Here is a 26,759-nt window from a genome sequence, read left to right on the forward strand (position 1 = left end):
ATTCCTGGTGCTACAAAAGAAAAAGAAAGAGAAACAAAAATAAATGAAATAAAAGCCACTGAATTCTTTTTTTCCACCATTCTGTTAAGAATGAGATGCGTAGGCATGCACACACTATAAAACATAAATTGTATGATTTCATTGATTCTGCATGCAAGTTAAATGCTCTTAATTTGCATTGGGAACTGGCATTATACAATATAGAGATGAGTGGTAAAATTCATGCAACGGTTTAAAATTAAATGTAATATTTTTTCTTTACTAAGAACAATGCTAAACAGCAAATTAAAAAAAACATGACAAGTTGAGAATCTGGGAGAGAAAAGGAGAAGCTTTACATTTTACTTCCTATAACAACACTTTTTTCCCCTGCATTTTGAACAAGGGGCCCTGTATTTGTATTTTGTACTGGACCCTACAAACTGCATATCCTGTTTTAACCTGGAACTCCTTCAAAAGAGGGCAACTCCATCTCACAGTTCCTACTGATGAAGGGCCGTGCCATCATTTCATTTAGAGCACAGCTGTGTGTGTATTTCCAATATGCATCAGGCAAACTGATGGGAACTAGGAGAGGGTGGCTGAGTGTAGGACCTCAGATGCAGTATTACTGCCATCCTGTGTCTAATCTGATGCACAGCACACATCTCCAGGAGGAGGCTCACAAACAAGGGCCCTGTGGCTGCTTCCAGAAACACGGAGCCACCCATACTCTGCAGCCAAACTGGCAAGCCAATAGGATTATTATTTTGCTGGTGGTGTTTAAATGAAGACAGATGTGTAATGAGAACAGAGGTTTAATCCACTATCCATATACACCATTTCAGGACTCTGTGCGTGTATGTGTGTCCTTTGCCTTTCTGTCTCCCTTCACATTCATTTTCCTTCATTCCTGCCTTCTTCCTCTAAGTAGTTTCCTCTGATTGTCCAAGAAGTCTGGTTCTTTAAGTCAAAACATACCCAGCAGCCACTACCCCTCTTGGAGAACATCTCTGTGAAGCACTTTCAGAGCAGACAGGGAGAGTGTTTTAGTCCAAGGATGCTGGTGACTCAACAAGGGCCAGACTCTTGAGACAAGAGTATGCCAAGTAAATGCTCCTTCTTTGCAACTCCGGGGGCTGCAGCCAAGTTAGGTCTGTTAGTTACTAATTGAAGATAAGGAAAGGGAATAATTAATGAATCCTCCCAGAACACAGAGAAGTTAAGGAAATGATCAATTCTGTATTAGGTATAGGTTATGTACCAAGGGGACAACAATCTATTTGATGGTAGACATGGAGAAGCCAGAAAAATGAAAACAAAAAAGGGGAGTGATGATGTCATACTAAATAACAATGAAGAAAATACCCCTGGACTCTTAAATACCCCTGGACTCTTGCTTTGGCCACAGTTCTGATTGCCTTGTTCCCAAGGAAGCAAAGCATATTGATGGGGATAGGAATGACCCTTTCCTTCACCCTTAAAAAACATGCTTTTTAAATATTTTGGGTAAAATAATAGAGGCACAAAAAGATAAGAACTGGTTAATATTTTTAAATCAAATTTAACATGTCTGAGTCTATAAATAATATATGTATATTTTAAGAAAATTGGAAAAATTCAGGCCATAAGAAAAGTAATTTGCTTACTCGTCTTTATTCTTACTGCATTATATATATATATCCAACCATACATTTTACTACATACCTAATCTATACTTATACCTATAAATATATATGCTTTTTTTTTTTTTTCTCACCCTTTTTTTTTTTTTTTGAATTTTTAATATTTATTTTTTAGTTATTGGCAGACACAACATCATTGTTTGTACGTGGTGCTGAGGATCGAACCTGGGCCGCACGCATGCCAGGCGAGCGCGCTACCGCTTGAGCCACATCCCCAGCCCAATATATATGCTTTAACACTTGAAACCCATTAGATTTTTTGTTGTTGTTGTTACCAGGGATTGAACCCAGGGTTGCTTAACCACTGAGCCACATCCCCATCCCTTTTTATTTTTTGTTTTGAGATAGGATCTCACAAAGTTGCTTAGGGCCTTGCTAAATTTCTGAGTCTGTCCTCAAATTTGTGATCCTCCTGCCTCAGCCTCCTGAGTTTCTGGGATTATAGGTGTGCACCACACCTGGCTAAAACCCATCAGATTTCTTAACTTAGAATTATGACATATTCTTCCTCCCTCCCTCCCTCCCTTTCTCCTCTGTTTTACCACTGAGCTGTATCCAAAGCATGTTTTTCCCCCCTTTGGTATTGGGGATTGAACCCAGGGGTACTTTACCACTGAGCTACATCCCCAGCCCTTTTTATTTTTTATTTTGAGACAGGGCCCACTAAATTGCTAAGGCTGTTCTCAAACTTGCAATCCTCCTGTCTCGGCTTTATGAGTCCCTGGGATTACAGGTGTGCATCACTGTGTCTGGCATTATCCACAGCTTAAAAAAAAAATTTTTTTTGAGACAAATTTCTCCCTGTATTCTCCAGCTGGCCATGAATCTGCAATCCTCTTGCCTTAGCCTCTCAAAGAGCTGGGACTACAGGCATGTACCACCATGCAGGGCAAATTTCCTAATTCATTAACTCTCCCACACACTGTTGGACTTTAAAGTTATTCAATTTGCTCTTCTTATAAATAATCCTGTTGAGAGCCACAGCCAAAGGGGCCCCAGCAAACTTTCAGACTGCCAGCTGATGATTGGCTCACAGCGCCCCAGCAACATCTAGCTGATTGGCTCCTCTGCAGTGATGCTCATTGGAGATGCTCATTGAATTGTTTCCCCGCCCTTGCAGACTGCCAGCTGATGATTGGCTCACAGCAGCCCCAGCAACATCTAGCTGATTGGCTCCTCTGCGGGTATGCTCATTGGGCTGTTTCCCCGCCCTTTCAGACTACAGAGCTGCTCATTGGGGGACTTTTTGGCTCCGCCCACACGACCCAGCCAATCAGCCTCAAGAGTAGGAGGAGTGGGGGAGGTTGAGAGGCTTGTGGGAAGCAGGTGGTGGCAGTTGGGCTCTGAGGGTTTTTCCTGAGGAGCTGTTTTGTTTGGCGAGTGTGGTTCTAAAAATAAAGTTCATTTCTTTTGACAAGTGGCTCCTGAATTGTGCCCAGCCAGACTGCGGCATGGTAAATGTCTGTATAAATAAAGTTTCTCAGTACTTCCTTAGAATAGTTTCCTCAAAGTGGCATAACTGGAGCAATAGGTATAAACTTTGAAAAAATTCTTGCCAAATCACTTTGTGGACAAGTTATGCCTATTTTTTTTTTAACCAGGAAGATAAAATTACCTATTTTCCTACACCTCTGACAGCACTGATTTATCTTAAATCTTTGATTATTTGCTAACTTAAATTAATCTCACTGTATAAATTTGCATTCTCTTGGAAACTACTCAGGTTGAATACATTTTTTTCCATATTTCAACTAAATTCTTTTTTTATTAGGTTGAATACTTTTTAAAGAAATTTTTTAGTTGTAGATGGATGTGATACCTTTATTTTATTTATTTATTTTTATGTGGTGCTGTGGATTGAACCCAGTGCCTCACACATGCTAGGCAAGCACTCTGCCAATGAGCTACAACCCCAGCCCCTAAATACTTTCAATGTTATTAGATATTCTAAGAATTGTCTAGTAGGATTTAAAAGTTTAAAAAATATATCCATCTGTATTTTCTTCTTTTTAAAAGTATTTGTTAGTATTTAATTCTTCTTTGATGTATGGTAAGAGTGAAGATAAATTCTAAAAGTTTTTCTAATCTTTACCCAGTTCTTCCATTACCACGTGTTCAATGATTTTTATGCTTTATTTAATATATAATCAAAGTCTAGCCAGGCACAGTGGTGGCACACCTGTAATTCTAGCGACTCAGGAAGGAGGAGGCAGGAGGATTACAGATTAGAAGCCAACTTCAACAATTTAGTGAGGCCCTAAGCAACTTAGTGAGACCCTGTCTCAAAATGCAAAATTTTATTTATTTTTTTTTTGAGAGAGAGAGAATTTTAATATTTATTTTTAGTTTTCAGCGGACACAACATCTTTATTTGTATGTGGTGTTGAGGATCAAACCCAGGCCACATGCATGCCAGGCGAGCATGCTACCGCTTGAGCCACATCCCCAGCTCAAAATGCAAAAATTTTAAAAAGGGGCTATGGATGTACTCAGTGGTAAAGTGACTCAATTTTTTTTTTTTTTTTTTGGTACTGGGTTCAATCCCTAGTACAAAATTTGTGTGTGTGTGGGTGTGTGTACAAATAATGTTTATATATATTTATATATGCCATATATTATATGTATTGTTTATTTTATATATAATTCTAAAAAGAATTTCCAAAACAGAGTAAAAATTTAAAAAAATAAGAAACAAAAATATATACAATAAAATTCTAACTATGTTGGGGTTTCTTTTTGACCTATTCTAGTTCATTTACCTATCTGTGATTTTGTTACCAGTACCACACTAACTGAATTAGCTCAATTTTATGGCTTTATAATATATGGCATATTAACATCTGGTAAAGCAAGATAATTTTTTATTTTTTTTTAAAAAAACTTCATAGCTATCTACAACCTTCCCATCCTACCTATTTATTTACACACACACATATACACATATATTTTTAAAGAATTATTTTAAGAAAAATTTCACTGGGATACTGATTGAAATAGCATAGTTCTATACATTAATCAATGAATAAATTAATAGGCACAGCTTTCCATAACAATAGTCAGGCCTCATCCTTGAGCTACCACTTTGAAGGACAATGTAGAATGAGGATAAGAGCATGGACTGTGGCCCAGTGCCGCAGTCTGGCTGGGCACCAAATCACGAGCCACTCACAACCTTGTAGATTCAAACAGCAATTCTTTATTCCCGAACTCACACTGGCACTCTACACACGTTCTGGGGGAATTCACGTTCGGCCCCAATCACGTTCTGGGCAAAATCCCAAATACTCTCTGAATCCCACGAGAACTCAAGGGGAACTCAAGGAGCGGGCGCGCCTGAGGCAGCAGGATACACCCTATTCCCAGCAGGGTACACCTTAAACCTGGAACCACCCTAAACCCAGATTGTCCTAAACCGGGAACACCCTAAACCCGGATCTGCCCTAAACCCGGATCCGCCCTGGTCCTTGAGCAAGGTCACCTTACATGCAATGACACTGCAAATGACCTGGGTCATGCCATGCGTCATTCTTACTTAGCAATGCCCCTCAGCAGCCCAGGAAAATCTCTGTGGACTTACTAACCTCTCTGTGCTTCAATTTTATCCTTTATATAATCATCCCTATCATTTTATTAGACAGAATCACTATGACAACTAGAAACTAACAATCAAATTTCAAAATATTTTACGCTGTCCACCCAAAAAAAAAAATAGTTTTAAGAAAGAACATGAGGAAAAGGCAAGGGCAATATTATTGGCAATGTGGATCTCTCCAGCACCTAAACCCTAATCTCCAGGTATATTAGGCTAGATTTCCTTTTCAGCCTCCCCACACCCTCACACTTACACACTGATACGTGACAGGCACTTAGTACATATTTGTTGAATAATTAAATGAACAAATTATGATGGTCCTCCTGGTTCTAACATTCCAGGACAGTAAGGCCAACAGCCATCCCCACATTCCTTTGAATGGCCAAAAATTGCAGATTCCTGGGGAGAACTCAATGTGAAGTGAGCCTTCTTGAGATATTACCACACTTCCCCACATACTAACGGAGGAGGGTGCACAATTAATGAATGAAGACCCTGGAGTCTTCTCTCAAAGATTCCTGTCTCACAAGCACCATTAAAATTATTCAATCCCTTCTTAGAGAAATAGCTTAATAAGACACTGGTGCTAAGATATTTGCACACGTTTACAGCAGCAGCATCATTCACAATAGCCAAAAGGTGGAAGCAAAGCAAGTATCCTCCAAAAGACAGAGAACAGATGTGGTATAAAATGATATATTAGGCATAAAAGGGAATGACTGACATGTGCCGCAACGTGGGTGAACCTTGAAGACATTCTACATCAAAGAAGCCAGTAACGAAAGGAGAAATACTGTATGATTCCACTTATATGAGGTACCTAGAATACTCAAATTCACAGAGGAAGAAAGTAGCACACTGGTGGCCAGGAGCTGTGGAGAGGGAGGAATGGGGAATTATTATTTAATGGTACAGAGTTTCGGTTTGGAAAGATAAAAAGATCTGGAAATGGATGGTAGTGATGGTTGTACAACAATGTGAAGTAATCAATGCCACTGAGCTGAGCACTTAAAATGTCAATCTACACCTAAAAAATAAATATTAAAAAAAGAGTTTAAAAAATGGCTAAATAGTAAATTTTGTGCTATGTGCAACAGTTTGCACATGACCCCCAAAATTCATATGTTGGGAATTTAATCCCCAGTGCAATGGTGTTAAGAGGCTAGACCTTTGGAAGGCTATTATATCACGTTCCAGGGGATTAATGTCACTACCATGGGAATGGGTTCCTTGTCTTGAGAGTGGGCTTGTTAAACGAGTGTGGCTCTCTCTCGCTCTCCAAGCTCTTGCCTTTCTGCCTTCTGCTCTGAATGATGCAGTATTAAGGCCTGCACCAGATGCAGGCCCTTTGGTGTTGGATTTTCACTTCCCAGAAGTGTAAGAATGTCTCTTCTTAGGTATTCCATTATAGCAGCACAAAGTGGACTAAGACATTTATGCATGTTGCACTACAAATTTTTTTTAAGGTACTACTTTATCTTTCAGGAATTTTGGGTAGCTGGGAGGGGGGAGCTAGTCTTACAAAAAGGAGGCATAAGTTCACACTGCACCCATTTCACGAGCTGGTCACAGAAGATGACTCTAGTTGTGGGGTGGAAAGATATAACATGGGCTTAGACGTTCTGACACCCATCTAGGACTTCTCTGATTCTAGCATGTCGGGCTCATGCTATCTGCTCCCATTAGACTCGTTCCGGTAAATCTGAACTTCTAAGAAAGGAGCCCTCCTTTCTCCCAGAAGGTTCCCGCGTGTAAGACTGCGAACGACACCCGGCATCTCCTCAGCCCCCACCAACACGTCCACGACACAGGACGGGCCAAGGTCCACTCCTTGCCTCTCCTCTAGTCACAACGGAGAGGGCCCTTCGAACGGTCATCCCAGACAACGGCAGCGGCTACGCAGACGCCCCAAGTCCCCTGTACTAGAGACTGAAAACGCCAGGGTTTAAATGGACGTCCCCCACCCCGGAGAAGAAACAGCGTTGGGTCCTTTTCTCCTGAACCCCGACACAGGCAGGATGTCTATAAAAGCCCCCGACACACTTGGGAACCCAGCAGCGCTGTTACCACCACCACCTCCACAGAGGTGAGAGGAGGGAGGCGCAAGGCCTCCCGGAAGCACGACCCGGGGCACGGAACCCCGCGGTTCCCTCAGGCCGTGTCCCGCTCCCCGCGGAACACGGAGGCGGGACAGAGGAACGCGGGGGAAGCACAGCTGGGGACGATAAACTGGAAGGTGGGGGCGAATGAAAAGAGGTGAGTGGGGACCTACTAGTTTAAGTAAGTGTGTAGACGTATGCAAAGAGACATGCGAGAAGCATCAGACTCCGCCAACACGGCCAAAGTCGTCCCCCCGGACATGTGATTTGCCCAACTTGCGTGAAACCCCGCGAGAGCTCAGCCTCAACTCGCCCTCTTTCCTATAGGCTAAAGACCCGCCCTGCGCCCGCCCCGCCCCAGGCCCCGCCCCCCAAGACCGCAGTATCCGCTTGTGTCAATAAAGTTGCGGGAGACAAGATGGCGGCTTCCACGCTGGGCTCGCTGTTACGGACGTTCCGGCAGGTCAGGCCCGCGCCGTTCTCACCTCCCTACCTCTCATTCCTGAGTGGCGTAACCTTCGGTCCCCACGACCCTACCACCGTAGCACCCCTTGAGGACCAGACCCAGGCTTCTCCCCACCACTTCCGCCTCCGGCTCGACTCGGGCAGGTTGGAGCGGATGGTGTGGAGACCCCGACCACACATAGGACACGGAAGGAGTGTGGGTCGAGGAAGAGAGAACCCAGGGCAGAGCGGTGGCGCGGAGGCCGCCGGTGACAGAATTCCCGGGAGCGGGGTGGGCGACCCTGCGGAGAGGTGCCCGGCCGCTTAGAAGAAGGGCTGATAATTGACCGCGGAGGGTAGCAGTGTGGTGAGGCCGGAAACGTTCCCGAGAGAGTAGGAGGAAAGAAATTGGAGACTGAGTGTGGACGAGCCTTTAGGAGGAATTTTAGTGTAAAGGCAAGCAAAAGGTGTGTGTGAAGATGTGTCACTTTCCAACACGCGTTATTGGCATCATGCTAATTATTACCACTGAGTGTATGTCCATAAAAGTTATTTATCTTTTAATTAGGAAATCTATTATTTTTAATTATTAAAATGATCCCAAACAACTTTTTGAAAATTGCTTCATAATAGGGACCGAAAGATTGCACTGGCAGAGCTGAGGCCTGACCGTCCTGACTCGTTCCTGGCCTGTCTTTTAGGTGGTTCCTTCATTAGCTTCACGCCAAGTCCGAAGTTACTATGTAGACTGGAGAATGTTGCGTGACGTGAAGAGACGAAAAATGGCCTATGAATATGCGGATGACAGGTTGCGGATCAATTCCCTCCGGAAGAATACCATTTTGCCCAAAGATCTTCAGGTTAGCTAATTGAGTCCCTTCCTACCCCAACATCATTAACTCACATCTGATAATTTTCTTCAAAAAATGTTTATTTTAATTTTTTTAGTTTTAGGTGGGCAAAATGTTTTATTTTTATGTGGTGCTGAGGATTGAACCCAGTTTCCCTGCATGCTAGGGGAGCACTCCACCACTGAGCCACAACCCCAGCCCTCACATCAGATGACTTTTGATACTGTTTGTTGTGACTTAGTTATCCATATCATTTCTGGAGAATAAAATCCAGTTGCCCAGATCAGCATAAACAGCCTTGAAACTTGGGTGAGTTTCCTAACTAGCCTTCATCCCACCCTTTTAGCAATCAAGGCATTAGGAAGTGTTGCTGGTGCATGGGGCCAAGTGCCTCAGGTGCTTGAACATGACCCGAACTGTTCTTGCTCAGGACCTGTCTTCCTGGACTCCCTTGCCCACCTCTGGGCTGCGGTGGTCTGCCATTTAGGCTTCTTTTCTTATCATCAAGTTGAATAAAATGGAATCAACCCTACTTGACCCTCTGAAGCATAAGGTCCTATGCCTAAGTACAACATAGAACACTTGTTTCAAAGAGCCTTGTGGGGGGGGGGGAACCTTGTCAGGGAGTATAATTTAAACTCAAGGCCATTCACTTTACCAAAAGCTCATATTTATAAATAAATAAATAAATAACATTTACAGATTCTTTTAAGTTTTGTCTAGATTAAGCCAAATGAGCAGAAAACTGAATTTCCTGGACTGCTCAGTTATGGCTTTTACCATAATGGTTTTAAGCTGTCTGTACTTAGGAGTACTAAGAAGAGTCTCTTGAGACACTTAGCTGAAGACACTGTGATCACAGAAGCAGAGAGTAGAATGGTGGTTTCTTGGAGCTAGGAAGCCAGCGGTAAAGTTGGGGAGATGTTGGTCAAAGGGTTCAAACTCAGTTATAGGATGGAAATGTGCAGGGACACCAAAGCACAGCATGTGGCTACCATCAGTAATTCTGTACTGTATACCTGGAATTTGTCAAGAGGGTAGGCAAGTGTTCTTACCACATTCACACAAAAGGTAACTATGGGAGATGATGGTTATCTTTTATTAGATTGATTGTGGTAGTTTTCACACACACACACACACACACATATAATTCATGTTCTATACCTTAAATATACACATTTTAGTTGTGAATTACATGTCAGTAAAGCCAGAGGGAAATGTTGGGTGCATTATTTATGAAGACCTTCTGTCTGGTGTCGGTACCAGCAACAGCAGTGCAGAGAATCAATGTGGAAACTGATCATGGCTCTCTGCTGTTGCCAAGCAGCTCACAAACCAAATTATGACCCAGTTCCAGAAGCTTATAGGCTTTCAGTGTGCACTTTTTGTGTACTAAGGCATTTATCTTTTCTATGTTGACTTCCTTATTCCAAATGTTCTCACATGTAAACTGTCTTAAAACATTTTGGAAACAAGGGAAGTTATGCATAAATAACCAACTTATAGTCATTTGTGAAGATCTGCTCCATGACACTTTGTTTCAGCCTCCCAGCCCAGTCATTTCTCCTCTCCACTTCTTGCATAGCACTTAGTATCCACTACTTATTGACTCTGTCATGCTGTTTTGGAGCTAGGAGGCCAGGGGTAGGGTTGGAGAGATGTTGGTCAAAGGGTACAAACTCAGTTATAGGATGGAAATGTGCAGGGACACCAAGGCACAGTATGTGGCTATCATCAGTAATACTGTACTATGTGCTTGGAATTTGCCAGTGGGTAGGCAAATGTTCTATTCTCTACATATTTCATAATAGCAATACATATAAGCATGGTGATCAGGAACTATTCTTAACGCTTAATAGTTTGTTAATTTAGTGGCTTTCATATGCATTGATATCATTTAACTTGTGGGGTTTTTGTTTTTTTGGCACTGGGGATTAAACCCGGGGCACTTTACCATTGAACTACATCCCTAAGACTCTTTTTTTCTTTCTTTCTTTTTTTGAGACAGGGTCTTGCTTAGTTGCCCAGGCTGGACTGCTACCTTAGGCTCTGTAGTAGTTGGGGTTATGGGTGTGTTACTACATCCAACACATTCTTTTTCCTTCTTGAACCCAGGTCCTCAGACGCGTTAGGCAAGTGCTCTAACACTGAACCACATCCCCAGACCTTGGTTTGTGAATTTTATGACTATGTTAAAGTTTCAAATTATAAACTACACTGGAAGGATGTCAGACATTTCTGGCAGCCTTCTGGTCTATGGGTTTCTACTCAGGTTAATGTTTACTACATGTCCAGGGTTCTTTGGGAAGCTCTGCCTGACAAAGAACAGCCCTTTCTTTAAGCATAAATTAATTAATTTATTTATTTTTTAAGAGAGAGAGAGAGAATTTTTTAATATTTATTTTTTAGTTTTCGGTGGACACAACATCTTTGTTTGTATGTGGTGCTGGGGATCGAACCCGGGCCGCATGCACGCCAGGCGAGCGCGCTACCGCTTGAGCCACATCCGCAGCCCTAAGTATAAATTTAAACATCTAGAAAAAGTAAATGCATGTGATCTGTGTAGTAATGTTGTGATTTCCTTTAGGAAATGGCTGATAAAGAAATTGCAGCCCTTCCCCGGGATAGCTGTCCTGTTAGGATTAGGAATCGATGTGTTATGACATCTCGTCCACGTGGTGTAAAGCGACGCTGGAGGCTTAGTCGAATCGTCTTCCGACACTTAGCTGACCATGGGCAACTTTCTGGTGTCCAGCGAGCAATGTGGTAAAAATCAGCTCCAGAACCAACTGATCTTTCAGGGAAGACTTTTTTTGTGATGCTGTGGATCAAACCCACAGCTTCCCACATGCCAGGCAAGTGCTCTGCTATTGAGCCACATCCCCAACCTGAGACCCTAGCTTATATAGGTGTCCAGTAGAATTGTCTCATCTACCCTGTGATACATATAGTTAAATTACTTTCAAATTTTAAGAAATTTGGCTATTTCCTTCTGTCATTAAATTCTGTAAAAGATTAAAAATACTGTTCATATACATGATGTAAAGAGTAGAGCAGGCAATAAAAAGTATTTTCTGTGAAAACAGGCTTTGTATGCTTCTTTTTTTTCTCTATGCTTTTCCTTTAAGAGTTATCTTTTAGTAACACATAAGGATTTCTACATTTTTTTTTTTTTTTTGAGTTTTACTTGGTAAAACAGTATTTATCTTGTAGATATAACCCAACCAACTGACAGACAATTTAATTCTGGGTTAGTTTCCCTGCCCTGCAGAGGCTGCCTTACTATTAATTGTTAAACAATGGATTGGAAGTTAGAGGTGATGACCTGTATTACTGGCTAATATGCAACTGCTTTGTGTTGACAACTGAACAGAAGAACCATCTGTTCTTATTACGTCTTTACTGTAAAATATGCCTCTTTAAGCTTTGTTGGAATAATATATATTCCCTATATTCAGCAGGTTTTCTTGTGCAGTAACTAAACAGTGTGATTAGCCCAGTGATGAAAAATGTGTTACTATGAAAGAACCCATTTACATACATGTGAAATACATATATAAAATCTTCAGCTAGGTGCTTTGGTGTTTATAATCCCAGCTACCCAGGAAGCTACTTGGGAGAAGGATCCCTTAAACTAGGAATTTGAGGTCAGCTTGGGCAACAGTGAGGCACCATTAAAAAAAAAAAAAAAAAAAAAACAAACCATCAGCACAAGAGCCCTGTCATGGAGGATTTCACATTATGTGAAGGGGTTGACTTCATTTAACTACCAGGTACTAGAAAGTTTTAAGCAAAGGAATGACAGTTCATCTACAGATCTCTGATAGCTGTCCCTTAGATGGCCATTTCCTAAACACCAAACTAATACTTTGATCTTGGATTTCCCAGCCTCCAGACTGAGGAATTTTCAAGATTCTATTATTTACAAATTAATCTTAAAGCTTTGAAAGGTAAATCTGTAAGCAAGACAGCCAGTTACGAGGATGTCTTGATTGTTCAGGAATTGAGGGCCTGAACCAAGATAGTGGCATTAGCAAAAAGAGGACAGATTTGCAAAGTATTACTTAGGAAAGAAAATTAGGTAGGACTTAAGAAACTAATTATATTATTTAAGAGTGAAGATGGCTCTGAGTTCCTGGTAAGATAAATGGAAAGGGCAACTCCAAGACAGAATATAATGGAAAAAAGAACAGGTTTAGGAGAAAACAGATCTGAGAGTTCAGGTTTTAGTCATGCAATATTTGAGATACCTATCATCTGATGGAGAAGTCTAGTATACACTGGGTACCATAGTCTGGAACTCAGGTTAAGAATGAAAATTTGAGGGAATTGTGATATACCTTAGATTCATATTTTCTAATTTATGATAAATTACCAACTAGAATGCTCTAATACCTAAACTAGTAATTGACGTTAATTTCTCTGACCCCCAATTTTGTGTAAACAACCCAGTGGTTGCAGTTTAAGATTCCTTTGTGGTTATTTTTGCCTGATAGTCCATCTCACTCGCACTGGTATTCAATTTTATTCTGCTAACTTGATGTGTTATGGTTTGCATGTGCCCTTTCAAAATTCATGTTGACTTATCAATCCCTGGTGCAACAGTACAGAAATGAGGTGTTAGGAAGGTACCACCTTCATGAATGGGATTAACACTCATTTTGTATTTGTCCCTTTTGAGCAATTCAACCATGTGAGAATTCTTTAGAAAGCATCATCTTGGAAGTCAAAAGCCTTTACCAAACACCAAATGCAGAGCTAGTACTTTGATCTTCGATTTCCCAGCGTCCAGATGAAGAAATAAGTTTCTATTATTTACAAATTAATCTTAAGGCATTTTGTTACAGCAGCAGGAATGGAAAAGAGTTTGATTTACTTTCAAATTAGGGTTATTTTTACATTTTCAATTTTGTTTTAGATGGTTCTTAAAAATGAACAGTACATTTATTAAGTATTACTTTTATCTCCATCTCCTTTCTTCCCCGTTGGAAGCAATTTTTTATTAATTCTGAGTTTCTAAATGATTTTCTAAAATAGAAATAAGTATATTTACATTTCTAACCATTTCTTACAAAGGTAGTAGGACTACTTTGTTTTGTGCTTTGCTATTCTACTACTCGGACCTGGTGATTCTCTGTCACTACATAGAAATCATTTTTTTTTGTGGCTGGAGGTCCTCTCCCTCATGTAGATGTAACCATACATATCATTTAACTAGTCCCATTGTTAGATATTTGGGTGTTTCCAATCTTCTGTATAGATCATTCCAAATATTTGCCAGTTTATCTTTCCCAGAATTCTAAGCCAGAGGTAAAACACATTCCATTCCACGTGTCCTTATTTCTCTATAGCCTCAACACAATAGCACCAGTATGTTTATCTTCTGGAATTTTCCCCAGTGATAGATAAGAAACAAACAGTGTAGTTTCTTAATTTCTTTTCTGAACAAGACGAACATCTTTCTATATTTCAGGTCATTTATTTTTCCTATAAACTGTTTGTAATCGTTGAAAATTTTCAACATGTCATTTTTGGTTATGGTAGGTTTTTTCTTGCCATGTATTCTTTAAAAAATCTAGAATGAATAGTTTCCCTTTACTTTTGTTTTCGTAGAATTCCCTTTATGTCTTCTCATATTTGTATACTTTCATATCTAGATCTAGACTATTTTAAATCCTGCCACTTTTACCAAATTCTTGTTAGTTATAGTTTCAGATTTGGTTGGTCCTCTTGGATCCTCTAATTGCTTCCTCCATCTAACTACACTGTATAATGCTCCAGTAAAATGTAGTGATAGAGCTCATGGCACTTTGCTCTGGCTTCTGGTTTTAGGAAAGCCTAATCTTTCTGACATACTTCTGAACAAAGAGAGAAATAAAAACCCAACTTTATTGAACCTAGAAATAGATGGATTTTCAAATTCTTTTTGGCTTAATGGTTATTACCTTTATATGCCATCTGATCCACAGCAGACCTAATTGCTCCTACAAAGATGCTTATCCTTGTTTTGATTTAGTTTCAATTTTAATTCTGTATTTGTAAACAAATGCATTTAAATCTACACAGAAGCATGTGACTGAGTGTATGGTAATGGATTGCTTAAGCTGGAAATAAGTAATCACTCTACAGCAACTTCCAAGGACATGTACAATTGAATTTTATGCAAAAATTCAGGTTTTACTCTTATTACATTGGTGGGAGCTGATGTCACTAACTTACAGGCAAGCAAATACTTCTAGCTGAACAAAAATACATAATTTATAATTTTCATGAGGCAGGACTTGCTTTTTACATTTCAATGAAAATGCCATATAACTCTTTCTTGGGGGTGTGGGGTGGGGGAATAACCAGGTACCAATGAAACCATCTTTGGAGTAAGTATTTAATAAGCACATTTTATTTAAATAAATCCTCCAGTAAAGGAGAATTTACTGCCTTTACTGTAAATAGTTATGTCAAATTTATATGTGCAGCTCTCCAACATTCCCTTATTGGAAACATCCATATTTCCACATCACAGTTCCCAAAAAAGATTTAAATGTCTCAAAATTCTGTGTCTCCTTTGGCTTGCTTCTCTCTTGATTCCACCCAGGCTTTATTAATGGTTCGCTTCATATCATCATCTCCATCTTCATAAATTTTCTTTAGAACATTCATTAATCCTTCACTAGGATCTGTTTCAGTGTCGTATGAAGGCTTTCTATTAAAGAAGAACACATGTGATAATGAAATCAAAGCATGGAAAGACACAATTTCAGATTGATGCTGGTAGGAAATAAATGGGTGGAGATAAGAGGAAAATAGAGTATCAAAGTACCCTTGATCCAAATATACAAATTCATCTTAATGAACATATACACTAACCACACATGTACACATCATGTACCAAAGAGTGGTCATCAAAAACGGAGTTACTGTGGGGCACTGTAATTTCAAGTGATTTTTTTTAGCAGGCCAAATAATAAGGATTCGGCTTTTAATTTTTAAGAGTATATTTCTTTACGTTATGTTCTTAAAAAATACTCTGAGGAAAAACCCACAAGCATTAACATTATACAAAGATACATACCGAAGTGCCTACATTTTATTAGAAAAGCCCTTCTCTTAAGCCTGAGATACATGGATCTGGGCCCCAGTGGTGAGAGCATAGTCTTAATAAATATGGTCAGTACCTCCAGTTCAATGAAAGTCCAAATGTATTTAATTCATTAATTGCCAGATTCTGTATTGGGCACTGGAGATACACACAATAAGACAGGGTCCTATACTCGGATATTTCAGTCTGAATTTAAAATCAATTCCTCAGATAGTTTGGTATCCCTCACTCTAGCCAACCACAGCCCAAATGCATGTGGCTACCAAAGAAGTGAGAAACACAGACAGCCAACTCAACGCAGTCATGAAGGATAAAGAGATTCATCTTTTCCCCTAAACCAGTGGTAGTGAAACTAACTATATATCACAAACATCTGAAGAATTACTAACACACATACACGAATATCTGAGCCTTTCTGGAACTCCTGAAACAGAATTCCTAGGAATAGGCCCAGTATCTGTAGATGTACCACCATGCTAAGACTGAGAGCCAGTACTAAAGAGCCAACTCTAACTACAAACACCTACAAAGCAACCTGTGGAACACATGACCTCTTCCAGTAGGCTGTGGCAGTTGAAAGCAGGTAAGACAATGGGGTTACTCAGTGGACATCAAAAACATAAATGGCCAAATCAGTCTCTACAGCTCCATTATCCATAAAAATCAAACAATAATCCCAACCAAGAAAATGATTAAAATATTTAAAAGAAATAAAAGTAGACTTACTCTTTCTCTTTGCATTCTTTTTCAACCTGAGTCAAGTACTCCCACCGTGTATTTTCTGCTTTCTTTCTACATAAGATGAGAACTGTATCGGTCTTAACCTAGAAGCGGGAAAAAATATAACTTATAAACACATGGAGATTAGTATATTTAGAAAACAGTTACTCATTCAAGAGCCTATTATATGTGGGACTTATTCTAGATAAAGAGGGTGCTAATGGAGGATGTGAGCAGGAACCTGGGAAGGATTCTCTGGAGAGGAAACAAGATCTGGAGAAGGGCATTCTATGCAGTTGGCAAAGCCAACAGAATGGCCCCAAGATGAGATGATCCTGGTGTCTGAAGAAAGGGAGGAGGTGGCTGAATTTTAATGACTGAAAGAAAGAATGATATGAAGTATGTTGGGAGGGTGAGGAAGAAGAAGGAACCTCCAACTCCTTTCACAGTGATCAATATTAATTCCCAGAAGTCTCTGAATATTTCTTCAATTATAGGACTGGTGGATGAAGAGGGTTGCAAGGAGACACAAGCTAATAAATTCTCTTATAATATTCCTTAACACTGTAGAATGACTTGTCTACATACCTGATGCATTAAACCTCATTCATTCAAATGATAGAAAAGAGGATTATCTAAGTTCATGACAAGTATGAAATTTAAGACACTTCCATTATTTTTATAGCTTCTACTACAATTAGGTCAAGTAGTTAAGACCTCCTTTTATGTATCAGAAACTTTATACACACAGTATACCTAACAATAGCTACCATTAATTTAAACATGTTATATATAGTAGTTCACATCAGCATATCATTACAATTTTGTGAAATAAATTGTTACCACTGTTCAAATAGGGAAAGTGAGGCACAGTAATAAGCTGCCAAAGGTCACAACTAATAAATGATAAAGTTGGCATTAAACTCAAGCCTCGCTCTTAACCATTTAAAAAGTTTACTTTCCACCTGATTTTAATGCAACGTTATAATAATCTTCTACAGGATAAGTTGGTAAACGTTTTTGTAAAGGGCCGGATAGTCAATATTTAGGTTTCACAGAGCATTCATCTGTTACAACTACTTAACTCAAGTCAATATAAATATAGTACAAAGGCAGCCACACCAACACATAAAAAAAGTCTATGCTCCAATGTTACTTACAAAGCAGGCATGGTCTGTAGTTTGCTGCTCCCTAATATACCCAATAAATTCTAATTCATCTGAATTCTAAATCAGCCAGGTATAACTTAGTAAGTTTCATAATATTCTGACAAAAAAACCAAACCACTCACTTTTTTTGAACTGCCTTCCACAGAGATGGGTTTCAAGAGATTGTTCACAATCATGGAGTAACTCTTCCCATTTAGATTCTTTACCAAAAGATCAAATGACCTACAACACAACAGCAAATGCATTACCTTTCTGGTTGTATAAAAAGGTAATCTCATAATTGCCTTTCTTTCTTTTTGAGCGGGGGCGGGGGGGTGGGTGGTGGTGCTGCTGCTGGGGATTGAACTTAGGGGCACTCAGCCACATCTCCAGCCCTAGTTTGTATTTTATTTAGAGACAGGGTCTCACTGAGTTGCTTAGTACCTTGCTATTACTGAGGCTGGCTTTGAAGTCACAAACCTCTTGCCAAAGCCAAACTGTCACCATACCCAGCTACCTTTTTTTTTTTTTAAAGCCACAGACTTTATTTCAGTATGTACATTTGGGTAACCCAGATGATTTTCACCTCTGCAAAAAATTATAATTTGTTTTACAATCATGCTTTATAAAGCATATTTAAAATAAGCAAAATCTTAGAAACTTTACAGAAATGATAAGGCAAAAAAAAAAAAAAAAAACAGGACTCTTCATGAGCATTGTCTTTCCCATTATGTTGAGAACTCACCTCTCTGTGAAATGAACCTGCACATTCTCTGTGGGAACTTGATGAACTCCCGTTAAAGTGATATAGATTTTCACAAACTTATCAGATTGATCCCATCCTAGCAACACCAATAAAATATGGAACACAAGTTAAGTCTCCAAAACTGCTTCTTTAACAGCCAACATAATGTGGCTTATAATAAAATTCAGTAAAATAAAATAAAAAAATTAAGTAACATGAAAAAATTAAAATTTAAGAAAATTTCTAGGTGGAGGAAACCTCAAAACTGTTAATACACTTTACCCAAAGTTACTCAAATTCTCAAATTCAGGTTTTGAACATAAAACCCATTTTATTTTCCTTCAAATAAAAACATGACAATTACATAAATTCATTTACTCTTTTTTTGGGGAAATAATTTTCTCCTAAGCCTACATAATACTAATTCTCTGCCTAACGGGATGGTGAAACATCAGCACTGATTCTACAATCAGCTCTACTTATGTAAAATACAATCCTAACTTCCTCAATTCCTTTCCAGGACATGGTAGATGTGAGTTTAAAATAGTCCTAGTCTTCATCTCAATGTGTTCATCTGACTAACCTACTAATATCTAACAAAATGCCATTTCAAAACATATTGTCAAACTAACTTACATGAACTGTCAAACGTTAAACTAGATGCAGGGGACCAACTCATACCATAATTACTGATTTTCACGGTATATCCTGTTGTGATGGGAGCAACCACAGCAGCTGGCTTTTCATTATCAAGAAGTTCTGGTTTCTTCTGTGATTTCTGTTGCATCCTGTTCTTTATTTCTGTCTCAATCTTGTTTTTTTCTGCTGTAAGGGCATCACGTATTCTTTTCCTAGTGGTCTTTTCCAGCAACACCTTTACCTCTTCTAGATCATTCTGCAGCTGTGTTAAAACAGAAGGTAAATTAGCTGCGATAAGTAAGACCTACCACCTTTTTTTTTTTTTTTTGGGGGGGGGGCAGTATTGTGGATTGAAGCCAGGGACACTTTACCACTGAGCTACATCCCCAGTCCGTTTAAATTCTGAAACAACCTCAAGTTGTCAAGGTTGACCTGCCTCAGCCTCCTTACTCTCTGGGATTATAGCAGTGCATCACCATACCCAGCTCCTATCACTCATTTCAACTTACTGAAACAACTAAAAATTAAGAGGTTCATCTGTATTTTCCATTTTGGTAAACTATTATCTGCCTTTGTTTTAGGACATTTATTACAAGAAACTTTGAAGATTTAAAAAGGAGAACACAAAAAAATTTTCTCAAAGAAATTAACAGATTTTTAAAAAATTTAGTTATAGATGGACAGTGTCTGTATTTATTTATTTTTATGTGGTGCTGAGGATCAAACCCAGTAATTCACACATGCGAGGAAGGCATTCTACCACTGAACGTAGTCCCAGCCCAACAGAATTCTTTATAACTCCTAGTCCAGCATTATCAAATGCTAAAAATTTTTAAAAATATTAAAAGGGCTGAAGGAATCCATGCTGACAGGCTGTGGCAGGTTTACTGAAGCAATGTTCTACTTTCATACAGTGCTTGGTCCTCACTGATAAGTTTTATGCTAAATACCCCACATGAAAAAGTTTGAATTTTTAAGACAAGATTTTTAAAAATTCTGCTTTTAAGACTATATCTGGGTCTGGGGTTGTGGCTCAGTGGTAGAGTGTTCGCCTTGCATATGCGAGACCCTGAGTGATTCGTTCCTCAGCACCACATAAAAATAAATAAGTGAAATGCCGCAGTCTGGCTGGGCACAAAATAACCCAGCCGCCAGGAGGCACTTGTAGGTTCAAACAGGAACTCCTTTATTGCTCGAACTCCCGCCAACCACATGGCCCTTCCAGGAACACCACACACCAACCGGAACTCCCTCCCCAGCCCAGCCGGAACTTCTTCCGCCCTCCACCGGTCTCAGGAAGAACTCAACGGGTGCCCAAGGCAGCAGGAGCCGCCCTATTGCCGGACAGCAGGGGTCCATATACAACTGAATATACAGCCTGTTTCAATCCAGCATCATCCAGTCACAGCAATTATACACAGCTTAATTATCATCATCTTAATGGCTCACTGGTGTCACCTCTCAACCACTCCTTCTGGTAATGTGCCAGGCGCCATTCCGACTAGGCTGTGGCTCTCAAAAGTGAAATACAGTTGTTGTGTCCAACTACAACTAAAATATTTAAAAAAAAAAAAAAAAGACTATATCTGGTTTGGCAGCTTCGTCAGTCATACAGTAAGACATCTGAGACTTGGTTGTGCAAAGGAAAAACCAGAAAAATGATCCAAAATGCAACATCTTCTCGGAAAGGAGGCTTAAGGCCTGTTTTCTTCTCATACCTACTGAAGTGTGTTCTACTTTCTGGACATGAAGTCAAAACTTTATGAAGTTCCACCATTAAAAGGCACTTTTAGAAAACTGCTGGCTTAAATGACATGCCCCCCCCCCAAATTTCTTTGACAAAAGTGCCAATAAATGCACAAGATCTTTCCAAATAACTGAGTTCTGGTTTCACAGTAGCCAACTTTATCAGAAAAATCTTACTTCATAACTTGACATTAAATAAAAGGGTCAATATAAAAATCTTTAAATACTTGAGCAGCCTGTAATACCATCAGCTTGTGAGGTTGAGGCAGGGGGCTTGTGAGTTCAAAGCCAGCCTCGGCAAAGTCAAGGTGCTAAGCAACTCAGTGAGACCCTGTCTCTAAATAAAATATGAAATAGGGCTGGAGATGTGGCTCAGTGGCAAGTGCCCCTTACTTCAATCCCTGGTATCCTTCCCTCACCAAATACTTGATAACTTAGTATAACATCAGAATACTATGAAGTTTTAAAGCCTTTATGTTTATTAGCCTTATAAAAATGCAGTAACAGAAAGAATACTTTCCTTGTATTCTATGTCTTTAAAAAATTTTTTTTTTTTTTTGTAGCTGAGGCCGGACAGCATGCCTTTATTTTATTTGTTTTTATGTGGTGCTAAGGATTGAACCCAGTGCGTCACACAGGCTAGGCAAGCGCTCTGCCACTGAGCTTCAGTCCCAGCCCCATTCTATGTGTTTTATTATCTTATCTAACTCAGATGCTGTTGTTTCCTAACAGTATCAAGCTCCTGTCTATTATCTTCCCTCCCCTCCAAGGAAAACTTGTACTATTAAGACAAAAAAAAAAAAAAAAAGCAAACTCATCTTTTGAGCATAGTGTTTTAGTTCAAAGTAATCTTCAAACTATGATTTCAAAAACTCATGTTGTTTCTTCTACCAACATAACAAAGATACTAAAATGTATAATGAGTGTACTTGTTCCCAAAGCAGGGATTTGTCAAAAATGGGTAATGTATTAAATAAACCTTACTAAGAGGTTTTATTTTTGATCAAACTAGGATTCCTTTATCTAGCCAATTCCAAAGAACTGAGAATTATTAAGCAAGGGATTCCCAGTGGCTGAATTCCCAGGCCCTCTTTATTGCCAGTTGTGGCTCTGAAGTACTGTGGTTAAGGTATCCACTGAAACAAATCACAGAACTGTACCCCAGAGTTCTTGTTCTTTATAGACCTGAAACCAGCAAAGGTCATTCCTTTCGTATGCTTTCTAAACACATATTAATTTAAGATGCAGTTTCTTATCTAATTATCTTGTAATCATCCCTTGTATGTCTTCTTGACATACATTTGTTTTGTGAATGCAAAGACCACATTTCCCTTTTATTCTTATACCTTTATCTTCAAATGTTTCTTCATTATTCATTAGAGACCTCAAAACCAAACTACCTCAAAAATGGGCAAAGGATTAGAGACTTTTCTCCAAAGATATACAACTAAACACCAAGCACGCAGATGCTGAACCTGTTTAGTCACTAGAGAAACACATCAAATGCATGAGATACCATTTCACATACCCATTAGGATGGTATAAAAACAAAAACAAAAAGCCCCAGAAAATAACAAATGTTGATGAGCATGTGCAGAAACTGAAGTCTTCATGAGCTTGTGGGAATATAAAATGGTACAACGACTTTGGAAACAGTCTAGCTGTTTCTTGAATTGCCATATGACTTAGCAATTGCAAGCTTAAGTATGTGTATAACCCACAGAACTGATAGCAGGTCCACAAACTTGTACACAAATATTCAAAGCATTATTCCTATTAGCCAAGAAGGGAAAACAGGGCTGGGGATGTGGCTCAAGCGGTAGCGGGATAGCCTGGCATGCGTGCGGCCGGGGTTCGATCCTCAGCACCACAAACAAAGATGTTGTATCCGCCGAAAACTGAAAAATAAATATTGAAATTCTCTCTAAAAAAAAAAAAAAAGAAAGAAAGAAAACAACTCAAATGTCCACCATTGATGATGGGTAAAGAAAATACCCATCATGTGGCCATACAAAAGAATTCTGTTCTGACACATGCTACACCATGTGTGAACTTGAACACATCCTAGATAAAAGAGCCAAAAAACAAAAGGCCGCATACATCATGATTCCACTTACATGAAATGTCTAGAATAGGCAAATCCCAAAACTAAAGCGATGGTGGTTGCCAGGGGAAAGGAGGAGTGGAGAGTGAGGGCTTACAGAGCACTTAAGGGCTTTCATTTTGGGGGCCGATGAAAACGTTCTGGAACAAGATAATGCTTATGGTTGCACAACACTGAATATATACACTTCAAAATTGTTCAAAAGGTGAATTTTACGGCAAAACAACACAAAAAGGAGGCGTCCCTAAACGTGTATCTCAGTATCTAAAATTGAAAGCGTTCCTTACTTTGATGGGGGATGACACTGGGCTAGCCACATGCAGGACTGTAAAGCCACCGAGGCTCCCCTCAGGTCACATGGTACCCAAGTCAGTTGTGGCAAGTCACCCAGATTAATTCTTCATGTAGATTTTTACTTAAAACACAATTTTGTTATTTACAGTACATGTCATTCAAATGGAAGGGAAATTTCTCAGAAAGCGAATCTTACTCGATACCCAGCACTCAACCGTGGATAGCAGCATCATGTACTGACACCCTACACAGGCAGGAAAAATGAATGCTTAATCGTCCCATTTTGTAACGGAGCAAAAGCAAGCCTCCACAAAGTTAATTCGCCCACTCCAGCGTCTAGAGAGCTAAAAACAGGCCAATTTCCTACCATTAATTACAGCTAATTTTCCAATCATTTACTTTTTAAAACCAGCACATATATAGCCGTCTGCTGTTTGCCAAGCACTTCTCCAACCCTGACAACCCTGGAGATGGATACCACTACTCCGGGGCGGAGCGGCAAGTCCACTCGCCCAGGGAAACACAGCTACGCGTTCGGCTAGGGAAACACCTTCCCACAGCCTCCCGCCGCGAGCTGACCCAGGCTTCTGCAGCCAGCTTTCGCCTGGCGAAGCTTCCGGTCCCCAGCCCGCAAACCACGGCCGCCAGGGCCCGCAGACACGTGAAGGTGACCGGCGCTCGCAGCCGCGCCGCCAGCACTACCTGCAGGCGGGCGGCACCGCCCCGCCCCCGCCGGCAGCGGCAGGTGGGGCGCGGGAGCCCCGGGAAGCGCGATGGCCGCAAGGCGTGGGCCGAGACGGACCCTTACCTCGTCCAGAGCTGAAGCCATGGTCCGGCTGGGTCAGCCCGCGGGCCCGCACTGCAGCCGTGCACCGGAGACAGGAAACGCCGCGCCAAGCCCGCCCGCCGCGAGCGATGCCCCCACAGCCGGAGCCGGCGCGCACACCGACCTTGCGCGAGACCGGGGCCCGCCTTCCGCACGCGGCGCCTCTGGAACCTTCGCGGTGCCGCCGCCCACCCCGAGCGCCGCCCTCCCCGCCGGCCCCGCCCCGCCGAGCCCGGCCCCGCCCGCCGGCGAGCGCCTAGCAACGCTCAACTCTCGCGATCTAAGCGGCAGCTCCCGAAGAGTAATGTCTCTCCCCCTCCGCCCGAGCAGTCTGGTGTGTTTTGCTTTGACTATGTCTGCTCTGGCTACGCCGTCGCAGCTCAGAACCGCTATTTTAACCCCGCCCCGGAAATGACGTAAATACTCGGGGTCCAGGTCGGAAGCTAGCTGGCGAGTGGACTCCGCCCCCACCCTCTCCCTTTCCAGGACACCCAGCCGGCCATTTTGTCTAAGGCTAGTGTGAGAAACTGCTAGAAAAGGACACAAGAAAGGACACAAAAGGAAGAAGGAGCAACCTAGTTATATTAAGATAAACATGTTAAGGATGGAAGATTCCTGAAAGGAACAGCTCGATTCTCTGGATTTGGGCGCGCTGGAAACGTCACACGGCTAGTCTGACGTGGTGGCGTCATCCCGGGCTGCGGCTGCCTTGGCCACCTGACAGGGCCTGAGGGCGCTACCCCGGGTTAGGGCAGCTGACGAAATGCGCCCCCTGTGGCTGCAGTGTCGGCCCCGCCTTCCTAGGCGAGCTGTGGAAGCACGCTTTTTCGGTGCCGTAGCCCGTGTACTGACCATCCCGCGAGTCTAGTGCGCCCCCGCATGAGGCATGAGCAGGCCTGTAGACCCTCAGGAAACGGGGAGTCGCCTCTCTCGGAGCCAAGTTCCGCCCCTCTCAGCAGGGCCCGGGGAAACCTGGGTGTTCACAGGGTGTTAATTTCCGGCAACATCAAGACGTCAGCAGTACAATCGAAAACGGTGCCCTTGAGAGGTCAGGTAGCCCGCAGTCCGCGGCCCAGGGGGCCCAGGGGGCGATTAGAATCGGCAACCCGAGAAGGACAAAAGGCTGGGAAAGCGCAGGCCGACCCGGACGGTCGGGAGAAATCGCAAGAGCAGAACAAATAGTCACAAGGCTCGGGTCCAGTTTCTCTCCACAGGGACAGGAAGGGAAAGAAGCCAGACCAGGGTTCACATTGTGTAGTTCCATTTAAATGACGTCTCAAACTAGCAAGCCTGTGTGTAGCCTGATGCATTCAAAATGAGGATCCACTTTCTTGTAGTCGGGAGCACAGTGACAGAAAGGAACCACCAGGGGGCTTTTGCGGTTCGACTAAGGTTTCTAAATTAGGATTGTAGGCGTGCACACTTCATAGACTTCACTGGGCTGCATGTCAATTTAAGCCTTGCTTTTGCAAGTTATACTTGAGGCCCAGGAGGAAATTTTCCAAGGTGATAAATGTCACAAACTGGACGGGAGGATCAAAATATGTCAGGAATCAAAGGACTTCTTACCACTGCCTCTGAGCTATCACCACCCCCTTTCTCTGCAGGATTTGAACGCTGGTGTTTTCGTTACTCTTTCCACCCACTGGGTTTGCTCTCATCTCCAAGTTTACAGTGTGCTTTCTCTGCCTGGAATGCTCTCCAGATCTTCACTCTGTTGAGGTCTCTTTAAAGTGTCAATTGAGGGGCTTTTCTAGACTGCATTAATTCACTCAGAGAAGCAAAATTAGTAAGATAGAGAATGAAATAAAAAGTAAGGAATTGGCTGGCTTACATAATTGTGAGAATTGGCTAATCAAGTCCAAAAATCTGGAGACCAGGTTAAAACAGACGATCACAGGCAGGCTGTGCCCTATGAGAACTGGTTGAAGCTTTTATCTGCTGGAAGTCAGGAAGGCACAAACAGGAACCAGGTGGAACTCCATTGAAGTGAAGAAGGGGATTCACCCCTGCTTTTAAAACCTTTCAACTCAGCAAATCAGGTCCCCCTGGATCATCCAGGGTATCTCTCTTACTCAGAGTGAATTGATTATAGCTTTAATTACACACGCAAAATGTCTTTTCAGCAACATTTAGTGTTTGAGTAACTGGTGAGTGTAGGCCAGCCAAGTTTACAAATCAAAAACTACTATACCAACCATCCTACCAGTTTCATCCCAACAGCCTATCTCCCTCCATCCTCCTACCCTGCTGTTCCTTATAATACTTTTTACCACCTGAAATTTGATTATCCTCTATTATAACAGTTCTCAGTTGGGGGCAATTGTGGATATTTTGCTCACTCTTCCGCACCCCATACATTTCACAAGAGTATGGAGATATATTTGGTAGTCACTCTTTGGGAAATATAATTGGCTTTTAGTAGGTAGAGGCCAGTGAATGAGGATGAAATAATAGATAGTAAAATGCCCAGGCTGTCAGGATAATGGGCCCCATTCAACCTGCACCACCAAGGCCTATTTCAAATGTAAAAGACTTGAGGCTTACCTGTGGGAATACCTCTGGCCAACTCCTTTGCCCCAGAGGTGGAGAACTGAAGGTGGAGGTGAACCCAGATGGAAGTTACAGGAAGGAGGAGGGTTACAGAAAGGATGGAAGTGAACCCCATGGTAGCCAGGATGGCTTTTCAATACCTATTTTACATAGTTTTTGCTCCATGCCCAGAACCATATATAAAGTTCTAGGTTGCACACCAAAGTTGGTTTTTCTATCAGGCCCCCTCCAGCATGGT

General features: G+C 41.3%; 2 protein-coding genes across 2 annotated transcripts; one reads left to right on the top strand and one right to left on the bottom strand.

Moving 5' to 3' along the window:
• Positions 1-7,687: 7,687 nt before the first annotated feature.
• Positions 7,688-11,733, top strand: Mrps14 (mitochondrial ribosomal protein S14). Its single transcript, XM_046430258.2, has 3 exons — positions 7,688-7,818; positions 8,501-8,659; positions 11,238-11,733. Exons 1-3 carry the CDS (start codon positions 7,774-7,776, stop codon positions 11,418-11,420), a joined length of 387 nt encoding a protein of 128 aa, XP_046286214.1. The 5' UTR covers positions 7,688-7,773; the 3' UTR covers positions 11,421-11,733.
• A 3,050-nt stretch (positions 11,734-14,783) lies between these two features.
• Cacybp (calcyclin binding protein) lies at positions 14,784-24,132 on the bottom strand. Its single transcript, XM_046430193.2, has 6 exons — positions 23,951-24,132; positions 19,041-19,260; positions 18,360-18,456; positions 17,758-17,857; positions 16,473-16,570; positions 14,784-15,350 (listed from the first exon to the last, which is right to left on the bottom strand). Exons 1-6 carry the CDS (start codon positions 23,969-23,971, stop codon positions 15,194-15,196), a joined length of 693 nt encoding a protein of 230 aa, XP_046286149.1. The 5' UTR covers positions 23,972-24,132; the 3' UTR covers positions 14,784-15,193.
• Positions 24,133-26,759: the final 2,627 nt, after the last annotated feature.

The sequence above is a fragment of the Marmota monax genome, unplaced genomic scaffold (genome assembly GCF_021218885.2).
Source record: "Marmota monax isolate L192 unplaced genomic scaffold, Marmota_monax_Labrador192_F-V1.1 WCK01_AAM20220418_F8-fsc00055, whole genome shotgun sequence".
NCBI lineage: Eukaryota > Metazoa > Chordata > Mammalia > Rodentia > Sciuridae > Marmota > Marmota monax.